The sequence below is a fragment of the Salmo salar genome, chromosome ssa20 (assembly GCF_905237065.1).
Source record: "Salmo salar chromosome ssa20, Ssal_v3.1, whole genome shotgun sequence".
Taxonomy (NCBI): Eukaryota; Metazoa; Chordata; class Actinopteri; order Salmoniformes; family Salmonidae; genus Salmo; species Salmo salar.
In genome coordinates, this window is record NC_059461.1 from 25,997,284 (window position 1) to 26,023,024 (window position 25,741).

The 25,741-nt window shown below is 41.0% G+C and overlaps 1 protein-coding gene across 3 annotated transcripts in view; it reads left to right on the forward strand.

The window, feature by feature from the left end:
• The window catches only part of LOC106580381 (transcription factor 7-like 1-A), a 46,146-nt gene extending 30,498 nt beyond the window's left edge, over window positions 1-15,648 (forward strand). The window contains exons 5-13 of one of the 3 annotated variants that reach the window (XM_045703116.1): window positions 8,776-8,911; window positions 9,073-9,175; window positions 9,930-10,013; window positions 13,017-13,163; window positions 13,414-13,576; window positions 13,703-13,810; window positions 14,050-14,101; window positions 14,269-14,305; window positions 14,753-14,906. In XM_045703116.1, the coding sequence (XP_045559072.1) occupies window positions 8,776-8,911; window positions 9,073-9,175; window positions 9,930-10,013; window positions 13,017-13,163; window positions 13,414-13,576; window positions 13,703-13,810; window positions 14,050-14,101; window positions 14,269-14,288 (813 nt within the window). In that variant the 3' untranslated portion in view covers window positions 14,289-14,305; window positions 14,753-14,906. Of the gene's footprint in view, window positions 1-8,775; window positions 8,912-9,072; window positions 9,176-9,929; window positions 10,014-13,016; window positions 13,164-13,413; window positions 13,577-13,702; window positions 13,811-14,049; window positions 14,102-14,268; window positions 14,306-14,752 lie in introns of all 3 variants that reach the window. The other 2 variants (XM_014161386.2, XM_014161387.2) reach the window with 2 other exon arrangements.
• Window positions 15,649-25,741: the final 10,093 nt, after the last annotated feature.

A 25,741-nucleotide genomic window follows, 5' to 3' on the forward strand; every position in this document is an offset into this window, starting at 1 on the left:
TCAGTAAGGCCATTCTACTGCCAATGTTTGTCTATGGAGATTGCATGGTTGTGTGGTCCATTTTATACACGTGTGTGACTAAAATAGCCGAATCCACTAATTTGAAGGGCTGTCCACATAATTTTCACTAGCAAAAGTTAAAACATCAATGGAGGATGTTTACAAAGAATGTGACTTCCTAATGAGATCTGATAGCTAACTTCAGTGTTTGCCTGCCCAGTCCAGTCATCAGATCATCAGTACTCACAGCTCAAAATGGTCTCCTGCTCTGAATTTGACAAAGACAGAGGAATTCTTCTATCTTGTGTTTCAGTACCCCATTACAGAACAATCATGTTGAAAACAGGAGCGTTGGTCTTGGTCACTGTGTCAGCAGCTTGTCATAACTCACTTGGAGCAGGATGGAGGTCACCAGATTGCTTGTTAAGTGAATCGAAGTGGTAAGAGCTCAGCACTGACATGGGTGTGCATCCAAAAATGGCTTGTCCATGGAGTTTCCGTTGATATTTTCGGCACATTAGACTGAATAGCAGTTTTTGTAAAGACATCGATTGAGAATGGTACAGGTTGGTTTTGGCAAAGCTACTTTCTGCTAGCTTGCAGTCAAAATTTGTTTTACTGGGTGTGCTCTGAGATGTTGCATTACGCATTAAATAACCAGAGTCCGTCATAAAATCAAAGGTTTTGGATAAGCCTTAACTGAATACTGATGGGAAGGCTGTAGTCCTTCCATGGCTCTGCAGAAACCTTGCTTTTATAGACACACACTGGACTCAGTACCTCAGTGAAAGTCAAATATAGGAACCAGATCCCGACATCCAAGTACATAGCCATCTGAAAACCAAAACTTTCAAAATCGGCTATTTGATTAATCAGTGGTAAATAATTATTTTCTACATCCTTTTTTAGTAATTTCACCTTGTTTTGTAGGTTTCCAGTAGTTACCACAGCCACAAATTCATGAAAACAAAATTGAGCTTTTTGTTTTTATTTTAAAGGTATGGTTAGACATAAGGTTAGCAGTGTGGTTAAGGTTAGGTTTGAAATCACATTTAAAGAAGATAAGTTGAACGAATAGGCCGGAATTTATGGCTTTGTGGCTGTGGTAAGTAGTGGTGACTGTTTGTGTCAATGCTTGCCTTTTCGCTTGCCCTCTCAGTTCCTCGTGAACTAGGTGAAACACTAAATTATTTATTGGTGTCTAGCAACTGTAACGTGACACGGCCATTTTGTTAACTTTAAATGTAATTGCCATTGACCCTTTCAGTGTGGATGACTTGTCAGACGTAAAGCGACGCAGCTTGTCTGTGCCATAGTTTTTGGTGGGCTTGTTCTAAAAGCATACGACAGTCAGTCCACTCTTATGTCCTTTTCCTGTTGGCATTGAAAAACAATTCTTGGATTTCTCAGCATGCCATGCATTCTTTTCACTCTTTCTTTCCTGGAGTTTTGAAAAGCCTCTGAGCCTCCCACCCAGAAGGGGTCACGTAGCAGAAAGGCGCACACAAAGCCCTGGGGTTATTCAGTTTGTTCTGAGCGCTCTTCCCCATCGGCTGTTTGCCTAGTAATTCAATTCAGATGTGCAGGATCCAAAAACATGTTTATTTGAATGAAATCTACCCCTCCACCCACATTGACCAAGGACTAAGCTTTTCTTAGCAGTGTTCCAAGTTTAACGGCCCAGTGAGGTACTGCCACCTTGGCCTCTTTCGCCTCAAACTGCTTAACAGACAGCCACCTTGTCTCTGCACTGGCTCAGCAACTTTTTGCTATTTTTCATCTTCCTGTTACCGTGTCAATTTGAATCCAATATCATTCAACAGTGTTGCCACACGTCAGTTGTGAAGGCATTGTGCTTTGTTACAGTGGACTGGGTAGTTTAACGAGCAGGCAGGTCTATTTAGAGAGGACGATGTCTGTGTGTCAATGCAGGTCCCGTCTGCCTCCAGATTGCTCCTTCTATGTCCCGGCCGTCACGTAGATGTTGTTTATATTTAAAACACAGCTCATGCTCCATGTGGTTTCCATATTACACCTTGACCATGGATCATGAAACCAAGCATGTGAGGCTGTGATGGGTAAAGGGGTAATTAGAGGCTGAATGGAGGTATGGATGGGCTGGGTAGTTCCTTCTTTTATTTAGAACCATGATTTAAGTTGGCGTTCTTCACTTTTACACGTTAAGATGACTTGTTTTTGTGCGTTTCATTTTTTTTTCTTTCATTTTGACTAACTGGTAACTACTGTTGAACTGCTATCCAACTGAAAGTTCAATGTGACAGAATGAAGAAGTGTAATACCAATGCTTTTATTTAATTGTAACTACTCACAATATTCTGATCTAGAGGGAGGGACTTGCTTATTGCTTTTCTGTCAGCACCTAATAACCCAGTAGAAGTTGATGAGGTAACCATCTATGTACTTAAAGGTAGACCACAGAGGGACCTCTCCTCTGAAGATGGTTTAAGCAGGTAGGCCGCTGGCCAAAATGCTTTTGCATGTGGACAGCCCACGTCTACATATTTTTGTTCCGTTTTTTTGCTTGCTTTACTCGTATGCAGACTGGTCTTCATGTTGAAACTGGCGCTGTTAAACTTTAAACTCTCTTCTGAGTGAACACATGATTGGTGTATTCCAAAGTATGAATTATTAATGGCGATCATTTCCAATTCTCACTGAAGTGCTTCCCAAAAATGTGTTGGCTCTCAGGTCTAGAGGTCTCAAACAGCATCCACAATATAGGGAAAATTCACTCACATTGTACATGAAGTGGGACAACAAAGAATGCCTAAAGTATACATGACATTTGGGCTTTGGGTTTTCTACATTATGCATAAATGCTTTATGCAACCATCCAGGCTTTTTCTCTAGTTTTTTTTTTTAGCAGCGGTGGTAACAGTCGCAGAAAGGAGGGGATACCCATTTGACTTCCAGTCATTGCGCTAATGCTAGTTAGCAACCTCCTTCAAACTGCAAGCAGAGACATAAAAATGGTATCCAATAGTTCATCTGACTCAGAAAGTAGATAAAGGGCCTCATTTCCAAAATCCCCAACTATCCCTTTAAGTTTACACTGTTGGCATTTTTCCATCCCGGAAAAGGGTTTTTCTTTATTTGTACTATTTTCTACATTGTAGAATAATAGTGGGGACATCAAAACTATGAAAGAACACACATGGAATCAAGTAGTAATGAAAAAAGTGTTAAACAAATCAAAATATATTTTTGGTTCTTCAAAGTAGCCACCCTTTGCCTTGATGACAGCTTTGCACATTCTCTCAACCAGCTTCATCTGGAATGCTTTTCCAACAGTCTTGTAGGAGTTCTCACACATGCTGAGCACTTGTTGGCTGCTTTTCCTTCACTCTGCAGTCCGACTCATCCCAAACCATCTCGATTTGGTTGAGGCCAGGGGATTGTGGAGGCCAGGTCATCTGATGCAGCACTCATCACTCTCCTTCTTGGTAAAATAGCCCTTACACAGCCTGGAGGTGTGTTGCGTCATTGTCCTGTTGAAAAACAAATGATAGTCCCACTAAGCCTTAACCAGATGGGATGGCGTATCACTGCAGAATGCTGTGGTAGCGATGCTGGTTAATTGTGCCTTGAATTCAAAATAAATCACAGACCGTGTCACCAGCAAAGCACCCTCACACCACGGTGGGAACCACACATGCAGAGATCATCCATTCACCTACACGGCGGTTGGAACCAAAAATCTCCAATTTGAATTCGTCAGACCAAAGGACAGATCTCCACCGGTCTAATGTCCATTGCTCGTGTTTCTTGGCCCAAGCAAGTCTCTTCTTATTATTGGTGTTCTTTAGTAGTGGTTTCTTTGCAGCAATTCAACCATGAAGGCCTGATTCACGCAGTCTCCTATGAACAGTTGATGTTGAGATGTGTCTGTTACTACAACTCCGTGAAGCATTTATTTGGGCTGCAATCTGAGGTGCAGTTAACTCTAATGAACTTATCCTCTGCAACAGAGGTAACTTTGGGTCTTCCTTTCCTGTGGTGTTCTTCATGAGAGAGAGTTTTATCATAGCGCTTAATGGTTTTTGCGACTGCACTTGAAGAAACTTTCAAAGTTCTTAAAAGTTTCCGAATTGACTGACCTTCATGTCGTAAAGTAATGATGGACTGTCGTTTTCTCTTTGCTTATTTGAGCTGTTCTTGCCATTGTATGGACTTAGTCCTATTTGGTAAAATACCATCTTCTGTATACTACCCCTACCGTGTCACAACACAACTGATTGGCGCAAATGCATTAAGAAGGGAAAAAAATCCACAAATTAACTTTTAACAAGGCACGCCTATTAATTGAAATGCATTCCAGGTGACTACCTCATGAAGCTGTTTGAGAGAATGCCAAGAGTATGCAAAGCTGTCATCAAGGCAAAAGGTGGCTACTTTGAAGAATCTGAAATTTAAAATATTTTGATTTATTTAACACTTTTTTGCTTACAACATAGTGTTGATGTCTTCACTATTATTCTACAATGTAGAACACAGTACAAATAAAGAAAAACCCTGGTATGAGTAATTGTGCCAGTTTTTGCCTGGTTATATGTATGTACAGTGAGGGGGGAAAAAAGTATTTGATCCCTTGCTGATTTTGTACGTTTGCCCACTGACAAAGAAATGATCAGTCTATAATTTTAATGGTAGGTTTATTTGAACAGTGAGAGACAGAATAACAACAACAAAAAATCCAGAAAAACGCATGTCAAAAATGTTATAAATTGATTTGCATTTTAATGATGGAAATAGTGTCCGGATTTGACCATATTAATGACCTATCATTTAAAAAACAAAACGTTTATTCTTTCAGTGAAATACACAACCGTTCCGTATTTTATCTAACGGGTGGCATCCCTAAGTCTAAATATTGCTGTTACATTGCACAACCTTCAATGTTATGTCATAATTATGTACAATTCTGGCAAATTAATTATGGTCTTTGTTAGGAAGAAATGGTCTTCACACAGTTCGCAACGAGCCAGGCAGCCCAAACTGCTGCATATACCCTGACTCTGCCCGCACAGAACGCAAGAGAAGTTACACTATTTCCCTTGTTAAAAGAAATTCATGTTAGCGGGCAATATTAACTAAATATGCAGGTTTTAAAATATATACTTGTGTATTGATTTTAAGAAAGGCATTGATGTTTATGGTTAGGGACACATTGGTGCAATGACAGTGCTTTTTTTCACGAATGAGCTTGTTAAATCATCACCCGTTTGGCGAAGTAGGCTGTGATTCGATGATAAATTCACAGGCACCGCATCGATTATATGCAACGCAGGACAAGCTAGATAAACTAGTAATATCATCAACCATGTGTAGTTAACTAGTGATTATGTTAAGAAAAATTGTTTTTTTTTATAAGATCAGTTTAATGCTAGCTAGAAACTTACCTTGGCTCCTTGCTGCACTCGCGTAACAGGTAGTCAGCCTGCCACGCAGTCTCCTCGTGGAGTGCAATGTAATCGTCCATAATCGGTGTCCAAAAATGCTGATTACCGATTGTTATGAAAACTTGAAATCGGCCATTCCGATTAATCGGTCAACCTCTAATGTACATTGAAGTCGGAAGTTTGCATACACCTTAGCCAAATACATTTAAACTCAGTTTTTCACAATTTCTGACATTTAATCCTAGTAAAAATTCCCTGTCTTAGGTCAGTTAGGATCACCACTTTATTTTAAGAATGTGAAATGTTAGAATAAAAGTAGAGAGAATGATTTATTTCAGCTTTTATTTCTTTCATCACATTCCCAGTGGGTCAGAAGTTTAGATACACTAAATTAGTATTTGGTAGCATTGCCTTTAAATTGTTTAACTTGGGTCAAATGTTTCCGGTAGCCTTCCACAAGCTTCCCACAATAAGTTGGGTGAATTTTAGCCCATTCCTCCTGACAGAGCTGGTGTAACTGAGTCAGGTTTGTAGGCCTACTTGCTCACACACGATTTTTCAGTTCTACCCACAAATTTTCTATAGGATTGAGGTCAGGGCTTTGTGATGGCCACTCCAATACCTTGACTTTGTTGTCCTTAAGCCATTTTGCCACAACTTTGGAAGTATACTTGGGGTCATTGTCCATTTGGAAGACCCATTTGCGACCAAGCTTTAACTTCATGACTGATGTCTTGAGATGTTGCTTCAATATATCCAGATCATTTTCCTTGCTCATGACGCCATCTATTTTGTGAAGTGCACCAGTCCCTCCTGCAGCAAAGCACCCCCACAACATGATGCTGCCACACCTGTGCTTCATGGTTGGGATGGTGTTCTTCGGCTTGCAAGCCTCCCCCTTTTTCCTCCAAACACAACAATGGTCGTTATAGCCAAACAGTTCTATTTTTGTTTCATCAGATCAGAGGACATTTCTCTAAAAAGTACGATCTTGGTCCCCATGTGCAGTTGCTAACCGTAGCCTGGCTTTTTTTATGGCGGATTTGGAGCAGTGGCTTCTTCCTTGATGAGCGGTCTTTCAGGTTATGTCGACTCTTTTTACTGTGGATATAGATACTTTTGTACCTGTTTCCTCCAGCATCTTCACAAGGTCCTTTGCTGCTGTTCTGGGATTGATTTGCACTTTTCACGCCAAAGTACGTTGATTCTCCTTCCTGAGCGGTATGACGGCTGCGTGGTCCCATGGTGTTTATACTTGCCTACTATTGTTTGTACAGATGAACGTGGTACCTTCAGGCGTTTGGAAATTGCTCCCAAGGATGAATCAGACTTGTGGAGGTCTACAATTGTTTTTCTGAGGTCTTGGCTGATTTCTTTTGATTTTCCCATGATGTCAAGCAAAGAGGCACTGAGTTTGAAGGTAGGCCTTGAAGTACATCCACAGGTAGACCTCCAATTGACTCAAATGATGTCAATTAGCCTATCAGAAGCTTCTAAAGCCATGACATAATTTTCTGGAATTTTCTAAGCTGTTTAAAGGCACAGTCAACTTAGTGTATGTAAACTTCTGACCCACTGGAATTGTGAAACAGTGAATTATAAGTGAAATAATACGTCTGTAAACAATTGTTGGAAAATTTACTTGTGTCATGCACAAAGTAGATGTCCTAACTGACGTGCCAAAACTATAGTTTGTTAACAAGAAATGTGTGGAGTGGTTGAAAAACGAGTTTTAATGACTCCAACCTAAGTGTATGTAAACTCCAACTGTGTGTGTGTGTGTGTGTATGTATGTATGTATGTATGTATGTATGTATTATCATCGTATGTACGCAATCCTATAATATGAAAGCTTTATCCATGTATCATGGGCTTATTGTTTATTTACACCTAATATGTACTTTACCTTTTACAAGGCTTTGCATCTGCAATTTCCTCATCACAACATGCATTAGTGAAATCAAAGCAGGCTTTGGAAGCAGGAGAAACACTTTTGCTAAGACTTAAAAAGGGGGAGAGGTTGGAACTGCTTTAAAAAAAGGGCAGAAAAAGCATGCCTGATATTTGGAACAATTCTAAGCAGCATGAAGGAACACAGCGTACAGTCGTTTCAATGCAAACCTTGTTCCATCCCGGACCTCGTTGGTTAGACGAGAGGTTGAGAAGGGGGTTGGGAGGGATACTGAAGAAAGGTTAGGTTGGAGGAACAAGACTCCTTTCTCCCCCCCACCCCTGGCCCTCCCATGTGACGAGTTGGGCCAACAAGCGTTTCATTGAGCAGGGCAGCCAGAGGAAATAACTGTGAGGCCGAACGCTGCCTAATGAAAGTAGAGACGCTGGTTATTATTATTATTATCATCGTCCTCCTGGCTGTCCTGGCCAGGTCCGCTAGCTAGCTGCACTAGAGTTAGGGGATATGGAGTTTCTCTGCCACCACACAGCTCTATTAAAATAGCTGAAATAACAATGAGTCTGCTCCAACAAAATCAAAGTTCTTTAACTCCTTGAAGTGTATGTATACCCCACCTCCCGTTGTGATTGATGCTGTATTGTGAGTGCTTTGAGTGTATAGGATTTGATTCCCTTAGACTAGATCGATAGATCTAGTACCAGTGTGCTCAAACCATATCAATGAGGAACTGAAAACACTGTTCAGGGTTAATGTCATCCTACATGGATCAATGAAGAACTGAATAGTGTGCGGGTGAGTTAGCGGCTTGAGATTAGGGATTAGCCATATGTATGGGCACTGAGCTACCTACAGTACTGGGGGCTTGTGTTGGTGCGACTTTTGGATCTTGGGCCCTGTTGTTTTGCCTGTTGGGCTGAACAAACAGTTCTCTCCTCCACTTAATGGCCGTAATGGTGTTGGTATGCATCTGCAGGCTTTCACTGTGTCTTGGTGGGGATCCAGATTGCATCATAGTGCCTGTCACACACATAGCCACAGCCTGCATTGTTTACCAGGGAGGGTGACAGACAGACAGACAGACAGACAGACAGACAGACAGACAGACAGACAGACAGACAGACAGACAGACAGACAGACAGACAGACAGACAGACAGACAGCATTCTCAGGCATAGGGACTCACCTTTACACACATTACACATTGACTACCAACAACATACCTTTGGATTTGGAACAGTTTGCATTAGGATGCAGAGGGCTGTGCATGTTGGTCAGTGTCATACATGTCAAGCATCAGGCACAACAAATGTCAGACTGTTATGAATGAGCCTGTTTCTGTGTGAGTCTTTGGAGACCCAGGGAGACTATTAAACCCCTGGTCTATCTAGTCCTCTCTCTCTGGTGTCTAAAGCCCCTCTGTGTGTTCCTCTCATCTCTCCTACAGTCCAACAAGGTCCCAGTGGTGCAGCATGCTCACCACGTCCACCCGCTGACCCCCCTCATCACCTACAGCAATGAACACTTCTCCCCCGGAACCCCTCCCTCACACCTCTCCCCGGAGATCCTTGACCCAAAGACCGGTACACACACACACACACACACACACAACCTCAATGCAAGCATTACATGGTTTGCATTAAACTTAAACTGCAGTATATCTATTAATTTCTTAGAGAAAATGACCTTGACTGTGACTTTAAATTATCAATTGCTTCAACTGTCCCCTCTGTGTTCTCTTCAGGCATTCCTCGGACTCCCCATCCATCAGAGCTCTCTCCGTACTACCCCCTGTCTCCAGGTGCAGTGGGACAGATCCCTCACCCTCTGGGATGGCTGGTGCCACAGTGAGTAACACACAGCATTAAATAGAACAGTATTATACACATATTTATGCACTGGTGTACCATACACCCTTGCAGCCCCCACAAGGGGTAGGGGGGGTTACGGGCTCTGGGGGCCCCAACCACAAAAACACCCTTCTCCCCAGATAGCATATGAACATGTCATAAGCCATGGCATTTTTTTTTTTTTTTTTTTAATAACAGGGAAAAAAAGATATAATAATCTCAGCCTCATGGCAAAATGTGTAGAATAGTAGGAAATTAGCCATAAAAATGCTAAATGCTCTCAGCCTCATTGCAAAATATGTAGAATAACATGAGGTTTGCTATAAAACTGCACATTTTCCTCTCTGCCCCATATGCTATGTATCTGTGGAGTAACCCACATCCTCCTAACTCATAGACATGGAGAACAGTTGTTTTGTTGAAGTGCATTTATCTCAAAGTACAGTCCTAACCTGGTATAGTATAGGAGAAACCTTGAATACGGTATAATATGTACAGTATTTATCAAACTTTGCAGTATAGGCACATTCTGATGCAATTTTGATAATAAAACACTGCTATATTTGAGATATTTAGGATAAATTCTTCACATTCTATGGGTTTTGCTATGGGTCTTGTAACCAATTTGAATGGTGCTTTTCCGCCAGGAGGGGAATTGCAGTTGAGTGCTGGATTAGTGCTGGTGCGTTATCTGTCATCTGTGTCTGATCCTCTTCTCACTGGTGCCTTCCTCTACTCCTCTGATTCTCAGGCAGGGCCAGCACATGTACTCTATCCCCCCGGGGGGGTTCCGGCACCCCTATCCCACCCTCGCAATGAATGCATCCATGTCCAGGTGAGTGGATCACTTTACTCTTTGTCACCCAGTCTCACCAACCCCTAGCCATCCCCAAAAAGAGAGCAATATCTTGTGGTTGTATTACATTCTGTAGTCATGTTTATGATGTTCTCATTGCTGAGTTTATAACAGTCTTAGGACAGGGGTATCCAACCATGGACAGCCAGTGGGTAGGGACTACAACGAAATAGGGGTGCTAAGTCTTTTAAAAATGAGCTCAGCCTTCCTTCCAAAGAGAAAGTGAACAGATTATTGGCATTCAGAACCCTACGCTGTAGACAGCACTGTCTTTTCTCTGTGAGCTATACCCTGGCCAGGCCAATGTTCTCAGTTGATCTGCTACACACACACAAAGATGAAAGGGCTGAGAATCGATTAAGACAAATCAAAGCTCATCTGAACCGACAACTCCCATCTGATTGAACTTTCTGCCCGACTGTCAAAATTTGAAAGATTTGTAGCGAGCCTTCCGGTGTTAGTATGGGATGAAATATTCATCAGGGTCTCTGTATGATCAATAGTACACTCAGCTCCTGCCACAGTGTTACAAAGTTTGTCTTGCTGTCTGTCCCACCTGAACAAGGCTTGTTCATGTAATATTTGACAGTTTGGTCATAAATATATGATAATAATGTATGTACAGTGCCTTGCATAAGTATTCATCCCCCTTGGCATTTTTCCTATTTTGTTGCATTACAACCTGTAATTTAAATAGATTTTTATTTGGATTTCATGCAATGGACATACACAAAATAGTCCTAACTGGTGAAGTGAAATGAAAAAAATAACATGTTTCAAAAAAGTATTAAAAGAAAATGGAAAAGTGGTGCGTGCTTATGTATTCACCCCCTTTGCTATAAAGCCCCTAAGATCTGGTGCAAACAATTACCTTCAGAAGTCACATAATTAGTTAGATTGCACACAGGTGGACTTTAAGTGTCACATGATCAGTCACATGATCTCAGTGTATATATACACACCTGTTTTGAAAAGCCCCAGAGTCTGCAACACCACTAAGCAAGGGGCACCGCCAAGCAAGCAGCACCATGAAGACCAAGGAGCTCTCCAAACAGGTCAGGGACAAAGTTGTGGAGAAGTACAGATCAGGGTTGGGTTATAAAAAATATCTGAAACTTTGAACATCCCATGGAGCACCATTAAATCCATTATTAACAAATGGAAAGAATATGGCACCATAACAAACCTGCCACCCACCAAAACTCAGACCAGGCAAGGAGGGCATTAATCAGAGAGGCAAGGAAGAGACCAAAGATAACCCTGAAGGAGCTGCAAAGCTCCACAGCGAAGATTGGCGTATCTATCCATAGGACCACTTTAAGCCGTACACTCCACAGAGGTGGGCTTTACGTAAGAGTGGCCAGAAAAAAATAAGCAAACATGTTTGGTGTTTGCCAAAAGGCATGTGGGAGACTCCCCAAACATATGGACAAAGGTACTCTGGTCAGATGAGACTAAAATGTAGCTTTTTGGCCATCAAGGAAAATGCTATGTCTGGCGCAAACCAAACACCTCATCACCCCGAGAACACCATCCCCACAGTGAAGCATGGTGGTGGCAGCATCATGCTGTGGGGATGTTTTTCATCGGCAGGGACTAGGAAACTGGTCAGAATGGAAGGAATGATGGATGGCGCTAAATACAGGGAAATTCTTAAGGGAAACCTGTTTCAGTCTTCCAGAGATTTGAGACTGGGATGGAGGTTCACCTTCCAGCAGGACAATGACCCTAAGCATACTGCTAAAGCAACCCTTGAGTGTTTTAAGGGGAAACATTTAAATGTCTTGGAATGGCCTAGTCAAAGCCCAGACCTCAATCCAATTGAGAATCTGTGGTATGACTTAAAGATTGCTGTACACCAGCGGAACCCATTCAACTCGAAGAAGCTGGAGCAGTTTTGCCTTGAAGAATGGGCAAAAATCCCAGTGGCTAGATGTGCCAAGCTTATAGAGACACACCCCAAGAGACTTGCAGCTGTAATTGCTGCAAAAGGTGGCTCTACAAAGTATTGACTTTGGGGGGGTGAATAGTTATGCACACAAGTTTTTTTCTGTTTCTGTTTTGTCTTATTTCTTGTTTGTTTCACAATAACAAATATTTTGCATCTTCAAAGTGGTAGGCATGTTGTGTAAATCAAATGATACAACCCCCCCCAAATCCATTTTAATTCCAGGTTGTAAGGCAACAAAATAGGAAAAATGCCAAGGGGGGTGAATACTTTCGCAAGCCACTGTATTTGATGTTCTACTGTTTTATGTTTTCATTTTCTTCAGCTAGTTTTTTAGGGGCTGCTGGGATGGTAATGGTGGAAGAGCCCCCTCTTTTATGTATGATATGATAGTTTAAGTAGAAAGATATTGGAGAGATTAAAGTGTACACCCAATTACGAATGGGTTGTCCTCAATTTGATGTGCTACTGTTAAGTAACCTTTTTTTATAGCAAGAAAAGCATCTGTACACACTCACATGAAGTACAAGGTTATAGTGTATTTTGGACTTTCATAGACCATATCTGTTGGTTAAATTTTGAGATTTTTATGAAGCATTAAAGGATTTTCCTTTCATGTATTTAGCAAGAATGTGTGGCAGAGGAGCATGGAACTTAATTTCCCCCTTTGTCCATGTACAATGTACCATTGTGTTAGCTGTTGGAAAATGAGTGGTGCTATCTGAAGGTGTTCTGTTCTGGTAGCTGTGGAAGAAAGACCCTGCATGGTTTTGAACACGGGAAGCAGTGGTTTCCGGTGTCAGGTCCCCTCTGTCACCATGGTTACCATACACTTCACTTTTCTCCGGGCATGGTTGGATAAAGGGGCTTTTGAAAAAGCCTTTATTTGAACAAAAAAGAAAGAAATATGTAGCTCTTTGTGGACATTACTTTAGTCTAGACTCCAGACAGACAGTTGACTTGACAGGTCAGACCAAAAGAGTGTGTAAAAAGTTTGTTAACCGTTAGGGTTGTATTGTCTTTGTTGTTTCCAGCTTGGTGTCCAGCCGTTTCTCCCCCCACATGATGCCCCACCACCCCCACGGCATGCACCAGACTGGCATCCCTCATCCTGCTATCGTATCACCAGCCATCAAGCAGGAGCCAAACACTCATGACCACATGAGCCCCTCTATGCATTCGTAAGGACCAATAACTGAGATTCTTCACATTTACTTTTATCCAAACATATAAACACTTTATTTACTCTTATTAAAATTGGTTGTTGACTGAGTATCCCGTCTCTATTCATAATTCCATTTAGAGGGCCAGGATTCTAGAGCATCCTGTTTCTTTGTAAGAGGTCAGCCAGGTCTTCTGGAAGGGAATCGGACCTCATACACAAGGAGGACTATTTTAAGTGACATTTGCAATGTGTATTTTGTGTCTCAGCAGAAAGTCTCCTGGCCCGGCGAAGAAGGAGGAGGACAAAAAGCCCCACATCAAGAAGCCTCTGAATGCCTTCATGCTGTACATGAAGGAGATGAGGGCCAAGGTGGTGGCTGAGTGCACCCTGAAGGAGAGCGCTGCCATCAACCAGATACTGGGCCGAAGGGTGAGCACAGCACAACACACTGCCTGACCACACAAAGACACACCACAGTTGTAGGTGTGTTTGTGTGTGTGTAAATTCTGTACATGCTCTGGCCAGTTCTGACTTTTGTCATGTTTGTGTTTACAGTGGCACTCACTATCGAGAGAAGAGCAAGCCAAATACTATGAGCTGGCAAGGAAAGAGCGGCAACTGCACTCCCAACTCTACCCAGGCTGGTCAGCACGAGATAACTATGTGAGTAGGACTTTTTCCCATGGATCTTTCAACAAGGGAGGGAAATGTGGGTTACGTAAGTAAGCGCCTCATTTCCAGTTTGTTAAAATATAATTCCATATATACTGTATTTCTAATGATCTACAAGACTTTTGTTCTCATACACTGAAGTTGTTTGATGTAGTGTTGAAGCATGTTGCTTTCATTTTGATAGTAAACTGTTTTTTTTCCTGACTTCATTGTTTCGTTTATCTGTGCAGGGAAAGCGGAAAAAGAGGAAGAGAGATAATAAGCCAGACTCAACACCAGAGGGTAAGGGGTCCTTTTCTCTCTGTTCTTCTCTTGGACCTATCCTCTCTATTTAGGGCAGAAAGAACTCCATCTATAGGCCTGTGTGAAATAGTGCTGCTAGCTACACTTGGCTTGCCACTAACTCCTTCTAACTAACTCCTTTCTTCCCTCTATACTTTCACAAGCAGCATATGAGGTTCAGTGCTAATTGTGACATTGAGGCAGGTATGTCTGCTGTTATGAACCAGTAAGGCTGAACTGCAGGACACTGCTCTCCATTCCACCCGCAGTGGTCTGGTCTGTTGCAGCACAGCACTCAAACCTCATTTACATGCAGGCATTTAATGTGTTATCGACGTACACATACACTTTTTTTCACCCAATCTTTTTAGTTTCTAAAAACCTATGCCATTTAGTTGTGCATTTCACCCCTTGCGGTAGTGTTCTTTTTTTAAGTACTTTTAAAACATTTTTTTTAAACATTAATTCAAAGTTAATTTGTTTGTCCCAGACCTTTTGGTTTTCCATGTTCTGTACATTGTCTGTGAATGTTTTGTATTTTTGGCCAACTATCATGTATGCAAGGGAACTGGCACTGTTGAAGGACTTGTAACAGATTATAGGCTTATTTAACAGCAATATTTATAAAGCCCCCTCCTTTTGTTTCTCCAGACTTCTCAATCAGTAACAAGAAGCAGTGTGTACAATACATGCCCTCAGAGAAAATGTGTGACAGCCCTGCCTCGTCTCACGGCAGCATGCTGGATTCTCCAGCCACACCCTCTGCAGCTCTGGCCTCCCCGGCCGCTCCCGCCGCCACACACTCAGAGCAGGCCCAGCCCTTGTCCCTCACCACCAAACCAGAAGGACGCCTGCACCACCATTTCCTAACTGGCAAACCCTCTGGATCTGCTTCATCTTCGTCATCTTCATCCTCTTCCTCCTCCTCTTCCCACCCAAGCATCTCCATCCCTATTGGTACTTCAGGCAGCCACTCCACACCCATTCTCTCTCGGCCAATCCCCTTCAGCTCCCTGCACCACTCAATGCTCTCACCGCCCTCTCCTTTCCATCAAGCAGCCCTACATTCCCATCATGCCCTCTTCCAGTCGCAGCCCCTCTCCTTGGTAACCAAATCGTCTGACTAAATCTACAAAAGCAATTCTTTTTTTCTCTCTTTTATTGTGCTGTATATTGCTTTTACTTTTCAAAAAATAGATATTAGAACTTTTTTTAAATGATGAAAAGGAATACATATTATTGGTCAATATTTGATCCCATCCTTTTCTACTCCTCTCCAATGAAACAAAATGTATTTTTTGTAAAGTTTACTGCAGAACTGGTTTCTTTTTTTGATGCATTTATCCAATAAACTACTTGTATAAAAGAAAATAAAGAAAAGGAACAAAAAACACCCTCTCCTTTTAGCCAAAACATTATTAATGTTAGTATTGAGTTTGATTTATAGTTCTGGACAATAATTTCAGTCCTTGCAAATACCCCTTTTAAATTCCCAAGAGTGTGACTTTCTTTTGACATGTTAAATAAACCTTTGAGATTGTTTTTTAGAAATGCCTGGTTCTCTTTTCTTTCATCACTGCCTGATCACGCACATTCATTTGAATATAAATGAATCAATAACATAATTTTGACGACATATACGTATGGAACATATTTCCTACAGGTTCAAACCTGTAAATACAGGTACAGATGCTAACTTGGAAGGAGACTATTGCTGGGAGTTTTAATACTCCATCAGCTGTTGATAAGTTCTGACATTCTTCAAGATAAATATTGGAAGTGGTCATTCATCGGTTAGTGACTGATATTTTGTATTTTTGTCAATTTAGTTGTTTATAATGAATATCATGACGATAGTGGGGGAAGAATCACTAGTTAATCTTTAATTGGGTGAATTTAGGCTAACCACACCGGAAAATGAAAAGCTGTGCCAAGGTAACAAAATTTGAAGCCAACAAAAATAAAAAAATAAATAGGCATCTGTTCCTTCCTGGAATGTAGAGTCCCATAACAACGACAAAAAAGCAGGTCAGACTCGTCCCCAGCACACCAAACCCCTTTCGCTCTCTCCCTGTTTTACTGCATCTTTATTCACCATTTGGCACAGTGCTGAGGCTTTAATTAACTCTGAGGTATTGGGATGTAGCCCCTGGGACCTCATTAGGCAATTCAATTAGTGAAAAATACACAAGGTAGGTTACAGTTTTTGGTTGCTTTGGACATGGGGAGCAGTGCCAGGGATGGACCAATTAGCCTCTAGCTGGGCGACTGGCACATTGAAGTTCCTTCACCCTGTGACTATGTTTTAGACCTTACCTTACCCACGCTTCTTATAAAGAAGGGCGAGAGCAGAGCTACTGTGACTGTAGATTGTCATTGAAATGCCCATCCATATAATTGTCAGTTCGGTAATTCAAAAAAACAAATAGAAGTAAGTAATTAGTTGATGCATTGTATTCCTGCAACATCCGGATGGTAGGAGACTGACCAGCCTTCCAAACCCAAACCCACCGCTCTGTGGGTTCCCCAGGTGTAGCCCGGTGTAGCCCCTCCTGAGTCTGACAGTAACAATGGTTAACCACATGCATACTCTCTCATCTGCTTACCATGCTCAGTATCCTTATCAGCTCTTATAGAGAGGCTGTGAACATACACATTAGCCTAATTAGGATGGAGCAGAGTCAAAATTCAGAGTTTTATTCAAATGTTTTATGTATGCAGCCAATAACAATAGCTGTCATTCGTTAGTATTTTCCATAAGCCATAACTTGAACCATTTCCTCAACACGCTGTACAATGCCCTCAGACAAGGGCGTCTCTCTCTCAGACTGGGTTCTTTATGGTCTGAACCACAAGCGACAGACTGTGCCTTTTTTGCCCTGCGGTGAGATACTGAGCTGTCAGTCTCCCAGCAATGTTTTAACCAATCATTAGCTATAATAAGTCTCTGCTTGTTTGCCTCTCTTTCTTACCTCATCCCAGGCAGAGGCCGTGGTCTCTGGTGCCATGTCTGCCTGCCCTCAAGCTGCTTCTCCAATCCGTCACTGAAATTACAGGTAATGAGTTGTTAAACACAGCCAGTGAAACTGCCTCCTCAAGGCTACAGATCTATTGTAATGTTGCATTCTCCTTAGACAGTAACAAATTATGAAACTGAGAGACTCCAGGTGAATAACTTAAAATGTAGCACGCTGGCTATTCCAGGCTGGCTTCAAGCCATCTAATAACTGTCAATGAATTTCAGTCAATATCCACCATTGCATAATTGTTCCAAAATTATCACAGGAATACAGCTGCATAATTTGTGATGAGGCAATAGTGTTAGTTGTTTTGGTGTTTCATATGTAGCTGCAATGTGTACAATTCATATTTGAACAAATCCTCTCCTATTTGTTTCCTCATACTGCACATATAGGATACAACATTTCCTTTTCTTGATATTTGTATTTTAAGTTTTATTTGCACAACATTGTGGAATCTGAATTGTTTATCCAATAAGAAGTGTAGTATTTGGTTGCTCTACTAGACATCTGCCATGTAAGCACAATGTCAGCTTTAGTACATGTTAATTTTGCTCATTAAATTCTTGCAGTATCTTGCCAAGCTTATTTTTTGGGCCCTCCTTTGATCACAAATTAATTCCAGGTTAACCCTTTGATATTTCAAATGCATGATGTGGAGACATTGCATAGACACATCTCCACCGTAGAGACACAAATAAGTCCCCAATTAGACAGAGGAGTTAATATGATTCCTCTCAGGTTAGAATATCAGTGGTTCATTCTTAGAGATAAATCATACTATGGGATTATAGAGAAAAATCTATTTGGTTTGGCATGCAGGAGACAATGTAACATCCTGTTGTTATATGCTGGTAGCATGCTGTCAAAAGGACATCAAATCCTAGGAGTGGCCTATAGGCTACAAGGAGTCAGGTCTAGCTAGCATGTATGAGCCATAATAACAGAAGTCAGGTTGAGTAAGTAATCAGTGCCATTCTACATGGACATTCTGGGAGTCTGAGACAGAGCTGCAAAACACACAATTAGTGAAGTCTCAAATTTCAATTGTGTTATTGTCTACAGCCAGAACAAACAGAGGCTACCATATCATCAACTAAAGTAATACATTATACAAAGGGTTTACATACACAGTAAAACTTACTTTAGAACAGCCTGTATTGTAAACTCTCTGTATTTATCCCCCATCCACATCGACAGGGCTGCAGTGGAGCGGGTCGACAGCTTTAAGTTCCTCAGTGTCCAAATCACTAAGGACTTAAAATGGTCCACACACATGCTCACAGTCGTGAAGAAGACGCAACAGCATCTCTTCGCCCTTAGGAGGTTGAAAAGGTTTGGCACTGGCCTTCAAATCCTCAAAAAGTTCTACAGCTGCACCATTGAGAGCATCTTTACTGGCTGTGTCACTGCTTGGTATGGCAACAGCACCGCCCTCAATCGTATGGCACTACAGAGGGTGATGCGGACAGCCCAGTAGATCACTGGGGCCGGGCTCCCTGCCACCCAGGACTCTATATAAGGCGGTGTGAAAAGAAGGCCCGGAAATCATTAGACTCCAGCCACCCAAGCAATACACTGTTCTCTCTGCTTCCGCACGCCAAGAGGTACCGGTGCATCAAGTCTGACACCAACAGGCTCCTGAACAGCTTCTATCCCCAAGCAATAAGACTGCTAAATAGCTAACAAAATGGCTACATGGACTAACTGAGTTGACCATTGTATTTTATTTTTGCACTGTCTCTATGCACTCTCTCTCTCTCTCTCTCTCTCACAAACACACACACACACACACTCTGTATCATATATTCTAATGCCTAGTCACATTATCCCTATACATATCTACCTCTATCACTCTAGTATCCCTGCAAGTACTTTTTTATTTTATTTCTTGTGCGTTTTTGTTCTACCTTATATTATTTTTAGTAGTACATTTATATCGATTAATGCATTTTTGGGTTTAGAGCTTGCAAGAAAGGCATTTCACTGTACTTGAAATTAAAACTTGAACCTTATCCAATCACGCCTCCTTTTTACTTTGTCATCATTATCTTGGTGCTCCTATCGATAGATACAGGATGTTGGAAGTGTCTGGAAGGTTCCAGTGTATGTGCTTTTACTCTGCTTTCCCAACGTGATATTAATTGATTGTATCCCCAACGTTCAATGAGTTTGACAAGACTCAGCTGGCACTTCTATGAAGACAGGTATCGCTGGCTGTGAGCTGAATAACCCCCTGCTTAATGTATTATTCATACCCATTTGACCTTAAAGAAGGCAATGCAAATAGAACTCAAGAATGAGAGCGATCGTCTGAATTTCTAAATGTCAAACACCGTAATTAAGACACATTCATTTCAAGAATCCACAGGTCTCTCATTTCCAGCTGAGATGTCAAATACCTCTCATTAACATTTGGATGATTATTATGTCTCCCAAAATCTCAGGTTATGTGCTCCAACAAATTGCAATTTATTTGATTTTGCACTTATTGAAATACATTTATTTGGTTGTATCTGGGAGGATCTAGAGCTTTCTATCACACAAATTGACAAAACACATTGCAAACAGCTTCATGGTAGTAGTCAGACTCCAGTGAATCCCTCAGCATTTGCATAGGAATGTGTTCACAGTAAGATCGTTCACAACACTGTAGCCAGGCATGGATAGCAATGTCATTCAATATAAGAATAAAGGCCTTTACTTATTAAAAACTATGGATTTCTTAAACCAAACCACCTTGAAGGATAACAAAATGTTCCTTATGGGATTTGAACTAACAAAAGTTTGGTCTGTAAACAGCTTTAGTTAGACATTAGCTCCAAACTGGCCTTTCTCGTATACAGATTGTGACTGGTTCTTGCAACTAACAGGCCTATTCTGATGGGAAATGTATCACAAAGGTAATATTAATCCAGTTGATGTTGAATTAAAAGTGCAACAGTGATACAGTGTGTTTTTCACAGCTGTGGAGAATGACTCAAATGAAGCATTCTGTTAATCCAATTGTATTAATGTTCCTATTTTTTAAATTAAATGCCCCCCCAAAATGTAGGTGTCTACATGTGGAAATATAAACCACTTATAAGACATACATATAATTCATCGGATTTGGTATGCAAATCTATTCCTGGCATTTAGTAGCCTATGATATATAACGTTACATTAGGCTACATTATGAATGGAATAGCGGTCATACAATATCAAATGAAATATAGGACGTATAGTTTCCTACGTTTTACCCTGTCGTACAAAAGCATACAAATTGGATGAGTTACTTTGCATACCTCTTGGAGGACATATAGTATTATACATCTTTCTCTCAGACCAGGTTGTTTGTTGGTTCATAACAAGCTAGGAAAATTCCAGGGAAAATTTACATTGGTGGTTAGGAGAAATAAAAACCTTGTCTAAGAGCATTTCATTTTATTTTGTATAATCCATTTAGTATATGTTATGTGTATGGTATGTATTAATTTGGATGTCCATCACCCATTTCATATGATATATTATGGATTACAATTTGTATTATATGTTACAAATTTGAAAAACGTACAATATGTTACAAATTTGCAAATGTACTACATTACAATTGAGCAAAATGTATGATATGTTATGAATTCTAGCTAGGTGGCTAACTAACTAGCTGGCTAACATTAGCTAGGCTAGGGGTTAGGGGTTAGGGTTAAGTTTAGGAGTTAGGTTAAAGGGTTAAGGTTTGGGGAAGGGTTGAGGTTAGCTAAAAAGGTTAAGATTAGGGCTAGGGGAAGGGTTTGCTAACAGGCAATGTAGCTAAAAAGTAGTAAGTAGCTGAAAAGTTGCTAATTAGCTAAAATGCTGAAGATTTCCGTGAAGAGATTTGAACTCACACCTTTAGGCTGCTAGATGTTCCCGTTATACATCTACCCACCCACCCTACTTTTGTTTTTGCCTTAAGTAACCACCTGTACTATGTAACTATACCAAACATAATGTATCATACTATTTTGAGTATCCCGGATTGACGTTTACTATGTTACGTCTAGTCTGTGAGACCAGGCTAGAACTAACGACAATAGTTAGGACAGAAAAGGTTAGGAGAACTAAAACGACAAAGGTTAGGAGAATGTGCGTAGCAGGTAAGGTGGGTTAAGGTTAGAATTAGGTTAGAGGAATGGTTAGCTAAAACACTATAGTTGTCCCCATTGCGACTCAAACACGCAATCTTTGGATTGCTAGAAGGTCACGGTATACTATTTTTGTTTCTGTCGAATGTATACTGAACAAAAATATAAAAACAACATGCAACAATTTCCACTATTTTACAGAGTTACAGTTCATATGAGGAAATCAGTCAATTGAGATAAATTCATTAGGCCCCAATTTATGGATTTCACATGAAAGGGCATAGGCCCACCCACTTGAGAGCCAGCCTCACCCACTGGGGAGCCAGGCCATTCAGAATGAGTCTTTCCCCACAAAATGCTTTATTACAGACAGAATTACTCCTCAGTTTCATCAGCTGTCCGGATGGCTGGTCTCAGATGATCCCGCAGGTGAAGAAGCCGGATCTGGAGGTCCTGGGCTGGCATGGTTACACTTGTTCTGCGGTTGTGAGGCCGGTTGGACATACTGCCAAATTCACTAAAATGATGTTGGTAGAGAAATTAACATTCAATTATCTGGCAACAGCTCTGGTGGACATTCCTGCAGTCAGCATGCCAATTACACGCTCCCTCAAAACTTGACGAATCTGTGGCATAGTGTTTTGTGACAAAAATGCACAAGGTGCAATTGTCCCCAGCACAAGGTGCAACTTTTTATTTACATTTAACCTTTATTTAACTAGGCAAGTCAGTTAAGAACAAATTCTTATTTACAATGACCGCCTACACCGGCAAAACCCGGACAACTCTGGGCCAATTGTGGTACTCCCAATCACAGCTGGTTGTGATACAGCCTGGAATCGAAACAGGGTGTCTAGTGACGTCTCTAGCACTGAGATGCAGTGCCTTAGACTGGTGTGCCACTCTGGAGCTGATCATGCTGATTAATCAGCTGTTTAATCAGCTTCTTGATTTGCCACACCTGTCAGGTGGATGGATTACCTTGGCAAAGGAGAAATGCTGACTAACAGGTATGTAAACTAATTTGTTCACAACATTTAAGAGAAATAAGCTTTTTGTGCATATGGAACATTTCTTTAGATTGTTTATTTCAGCTCATGAAATATGGGACCAACACTTTACATGCGTTTATATTTTTGTTCAGTATAACTAGACCTTTAGTACATCATACTTGTAGGTGCTCAGAAATACGTATAGTATGTTTCGTATGGCTCTGAGGCCAGGCTGAATGGTCAACATCAAGGTTCATCACACCATCAGAAGGCCTGTACTGACCTCTGCTGGATTCCTTCAAATATTGTAATTGGCCAAGAAAAGATTGAGTGATTATATTTATTTAACCAGGTAAATTGACTGAGAAAACATTCTCATTTACAGCAACGACCTGGGGAATAGTTACAGGGGATGAATGAGCCAATTGTAAACTGGGGATGATTAGGTGACCGTGATGGTATGAGGGCCAGATTGGGAATTTAGCCACGACACTGGGGTTAACACCCCTACTCTTACTATAAGTGCCATGGGATCTTTAGTGACCACAGAGAGTCAGGACATCCATTTAACATCCCATCTGAAAGACAGCAACCTACACAGGGCAATGTCCCCAATTAGTGCCCTGAGGAATTGGGATTTTCTTTTAGACCAAAGGAATGGGTGCCTCCTACTGGCCCTCCAACACCACTTCCAACAGCATCTGGTCTCCAATCCAAGACCAACCCTGCTTAGCTACAGAAGCAAGCCAGCAGTGGGATGCAGGGTGGTATGCTGTTGGTGATTGGAGCACACCATCACATCCAGTTTGCATAGCCTACTATTAATGTAAAACAAATCTGATTTTGAAACTCGTGAGTTCATAATCTATGTTTTGTTGAAACTGATTAAACGTTATGCGTGGTAGCAGCAGCAGCAGCGCACCACAGACTGTTAGACCTGGTGTGTATTCATTCCTCCGATTCCGATGCAAAATGTTTTGCAACAGGCCAAACGTTTTGCAATGGAGAGTTTCTAGTGGACAAATAAAAGATAGTTTGCTCAGCTTCCGTTTGGTTCCTAGAGTAAACGTTTCCGTTGCTAAATGTTTTGCAACAGACCAAACGTTTTTCAACGGAATCCTACTAATGAATAAACCCCTGGTTTTGTCATCTATGAACAGTGAAGGAAGTAGTGATGGGCATTCCGTCTCTTGGCTCTCTAAAAAAAATATGTTTTGTATTTTTTCAAGTCAAACAGTATGCGATAGTTTGACTATGATTGGTGTTAAAACAATTCTAATTAAATTATTAAATGAAATCATACTCTACCTTAACCACAATGTATTTAAAAATGCATTGGTTTGTTATGAAAAAGAATGCTATTAAACATTTGCATTTAAAGTATAACTTTAATGTATGTAAACAAAGTGCATATAAATCTAACCATTCAAAATGAATACAATCTGAACAGCACAATAGAATATGGCACAATATAAAATAAACATTTATAATTTGCAAAACTGCAGCATCCCACAAATTGAAATAAATGTAAAAAAGGATGCTATTACACCTGTGCATTTAAAGTATAACTTTTTTAATGTATATAAACAAAGTGCATATACAGTTGAAGTCGGAAGTTTACATACACCTTAGCCAAATACATTTAAACTCAGTTTTTCACAGTTCCTGACATTTAATCCTAGTAACAATTCCGCCTTAGGTCAGTTAGGATCACCACTTTATTTTAAGAATCTGAAAATGTCAGAATAATAGTAGAAAGAATGATTTATTTCAGCTTTTATTTCTTTCATCACATTCCCAGTGGGTCAGAAGTTTAAATTCACTCAATTAGTATTTGGTAGCATTGCCTTTAAATTGTTGAACTTGGGTCAAACGTTTAGCCTTCCACAAGCTTCCCACAATAAGTTGGTTGAATTTTGGCCCATTCCTCCTGACAGAGCTGGTGTAACTGAGTCAGGTTTGTAGGCCTCCTTGCTCACACACACTTTTTCAGTTCTGCCCACAAATTGTCTATGGGATTGAGGTCAGGGCTTTGTGAGGGCCACTCCAATACCTTGACTTTGTTGTCCTTAAGCCATTTTGCCACAACTTTGGAAGTATGCTTGGGGTCATTGTCCATTTGGAAGACCCATTTGCGACCAAGCTTTATCTTCCTGACTGATGTTATGAGATATTGCTTCAATATATCCACATCATTTTCCTACCTCATGATGCCCTCTATTTTGTGAAGTGCACCAGTCCCTCCTGCAGCAAAGCACCTGTGGCTCAGTTGGTAGAGTGTGGTGTTTGCAACGCCAGGGTTGTGGGTTTGGTTCCCACGGCGGACCAGTACGGGGGGAAAAAATGAATGAAATGTATGCATTCACTACTGTAAGTTGCTCTGGATAAGAGCGTCTGCTAAATGTATAAATGTAATGATGCTGCCACCCCCGTGCTTCATGGTTGGGATGGTGTTCTTCGGCTTGCAAGCCTCCCCCTTTTTCCTCCAAACATAACCATGGTCATTATGGCCAAACAGTTCTATTTTTGTGTCATCAGACCAGAGGACATTTCTCCAAAAAGTACGATCTTTGTCCCCATGTGCAATTGCAAACTGTAGTCTGGCTTTTTCATGGCGGTTTTGGAGCAGTGGCTTCTTCCTTGCTGAGCAGCCTTTCAGGTTATGTCGATATAGGACTCGTTTTTACTGTGGATATGGATACTTTGTACCTGTTTCCTCCAGCATCTTCACAAGGACCTTTGCGGTTGTTCTGGGATTGATTTGCACTTTTCACACCAAAGTACGTTCATCTCTAGGAGACAGAACGCGTCTCCTTCCTGAGCGGTATGACGGCTGCGTGGTCCCATGGTGTTTATACTTGCTTACTATTGTTTGTCCCGTGTGGCTCAGTTGGTAGAGCATGGTGTTTGCAACGCCAGGGTTGTGGGGGTCCAATACGGGGGGGGGAAAAATTTATGAAATGAAATGTATGCATTCACTACTGTAAGACGCTCTGGATAAGAGCGTCTGCTAAATGACTAAAATGTAAATGTAACGTGGTACCTTCAGGCGTTTGGAAATTGCTCCCAAGGATGAAATAGACTTGTGAAGGTCTACAATTGTTTTTCTGAGGTCTTGGCTGATTTCTTTTGATTTTCCCATGATGTCAAGCAAAGAGGCACTGTTTGAAGGTAGGCCTTGAAGTACATCCACAGGTAGACCTCCAATTGACTCAAATTACGTCAATTAGCCTATCAGAATGACATCATTTTCTGGAATTTTCTAAGCTGTTTAAAGGCACAGTCAACTTAGTGTATGTAAACTTCTGACCCACTGGAATTGTGATACAGTGAATAATTATAAGTGAAATAATATGTCTGTAAACAATTGTTGGAAAATTTACTTGTGTCATGCACAAAGTAGATGTCCTAACCAACTTGCCAAAACTATAGTTTGTTAACAAGAAATGTGTGGAGTGGTTGAAAAACGAGTTTTAATGACTCCAACCTAAGTGTATGTAAACTTTACTGTAACTGTAACAA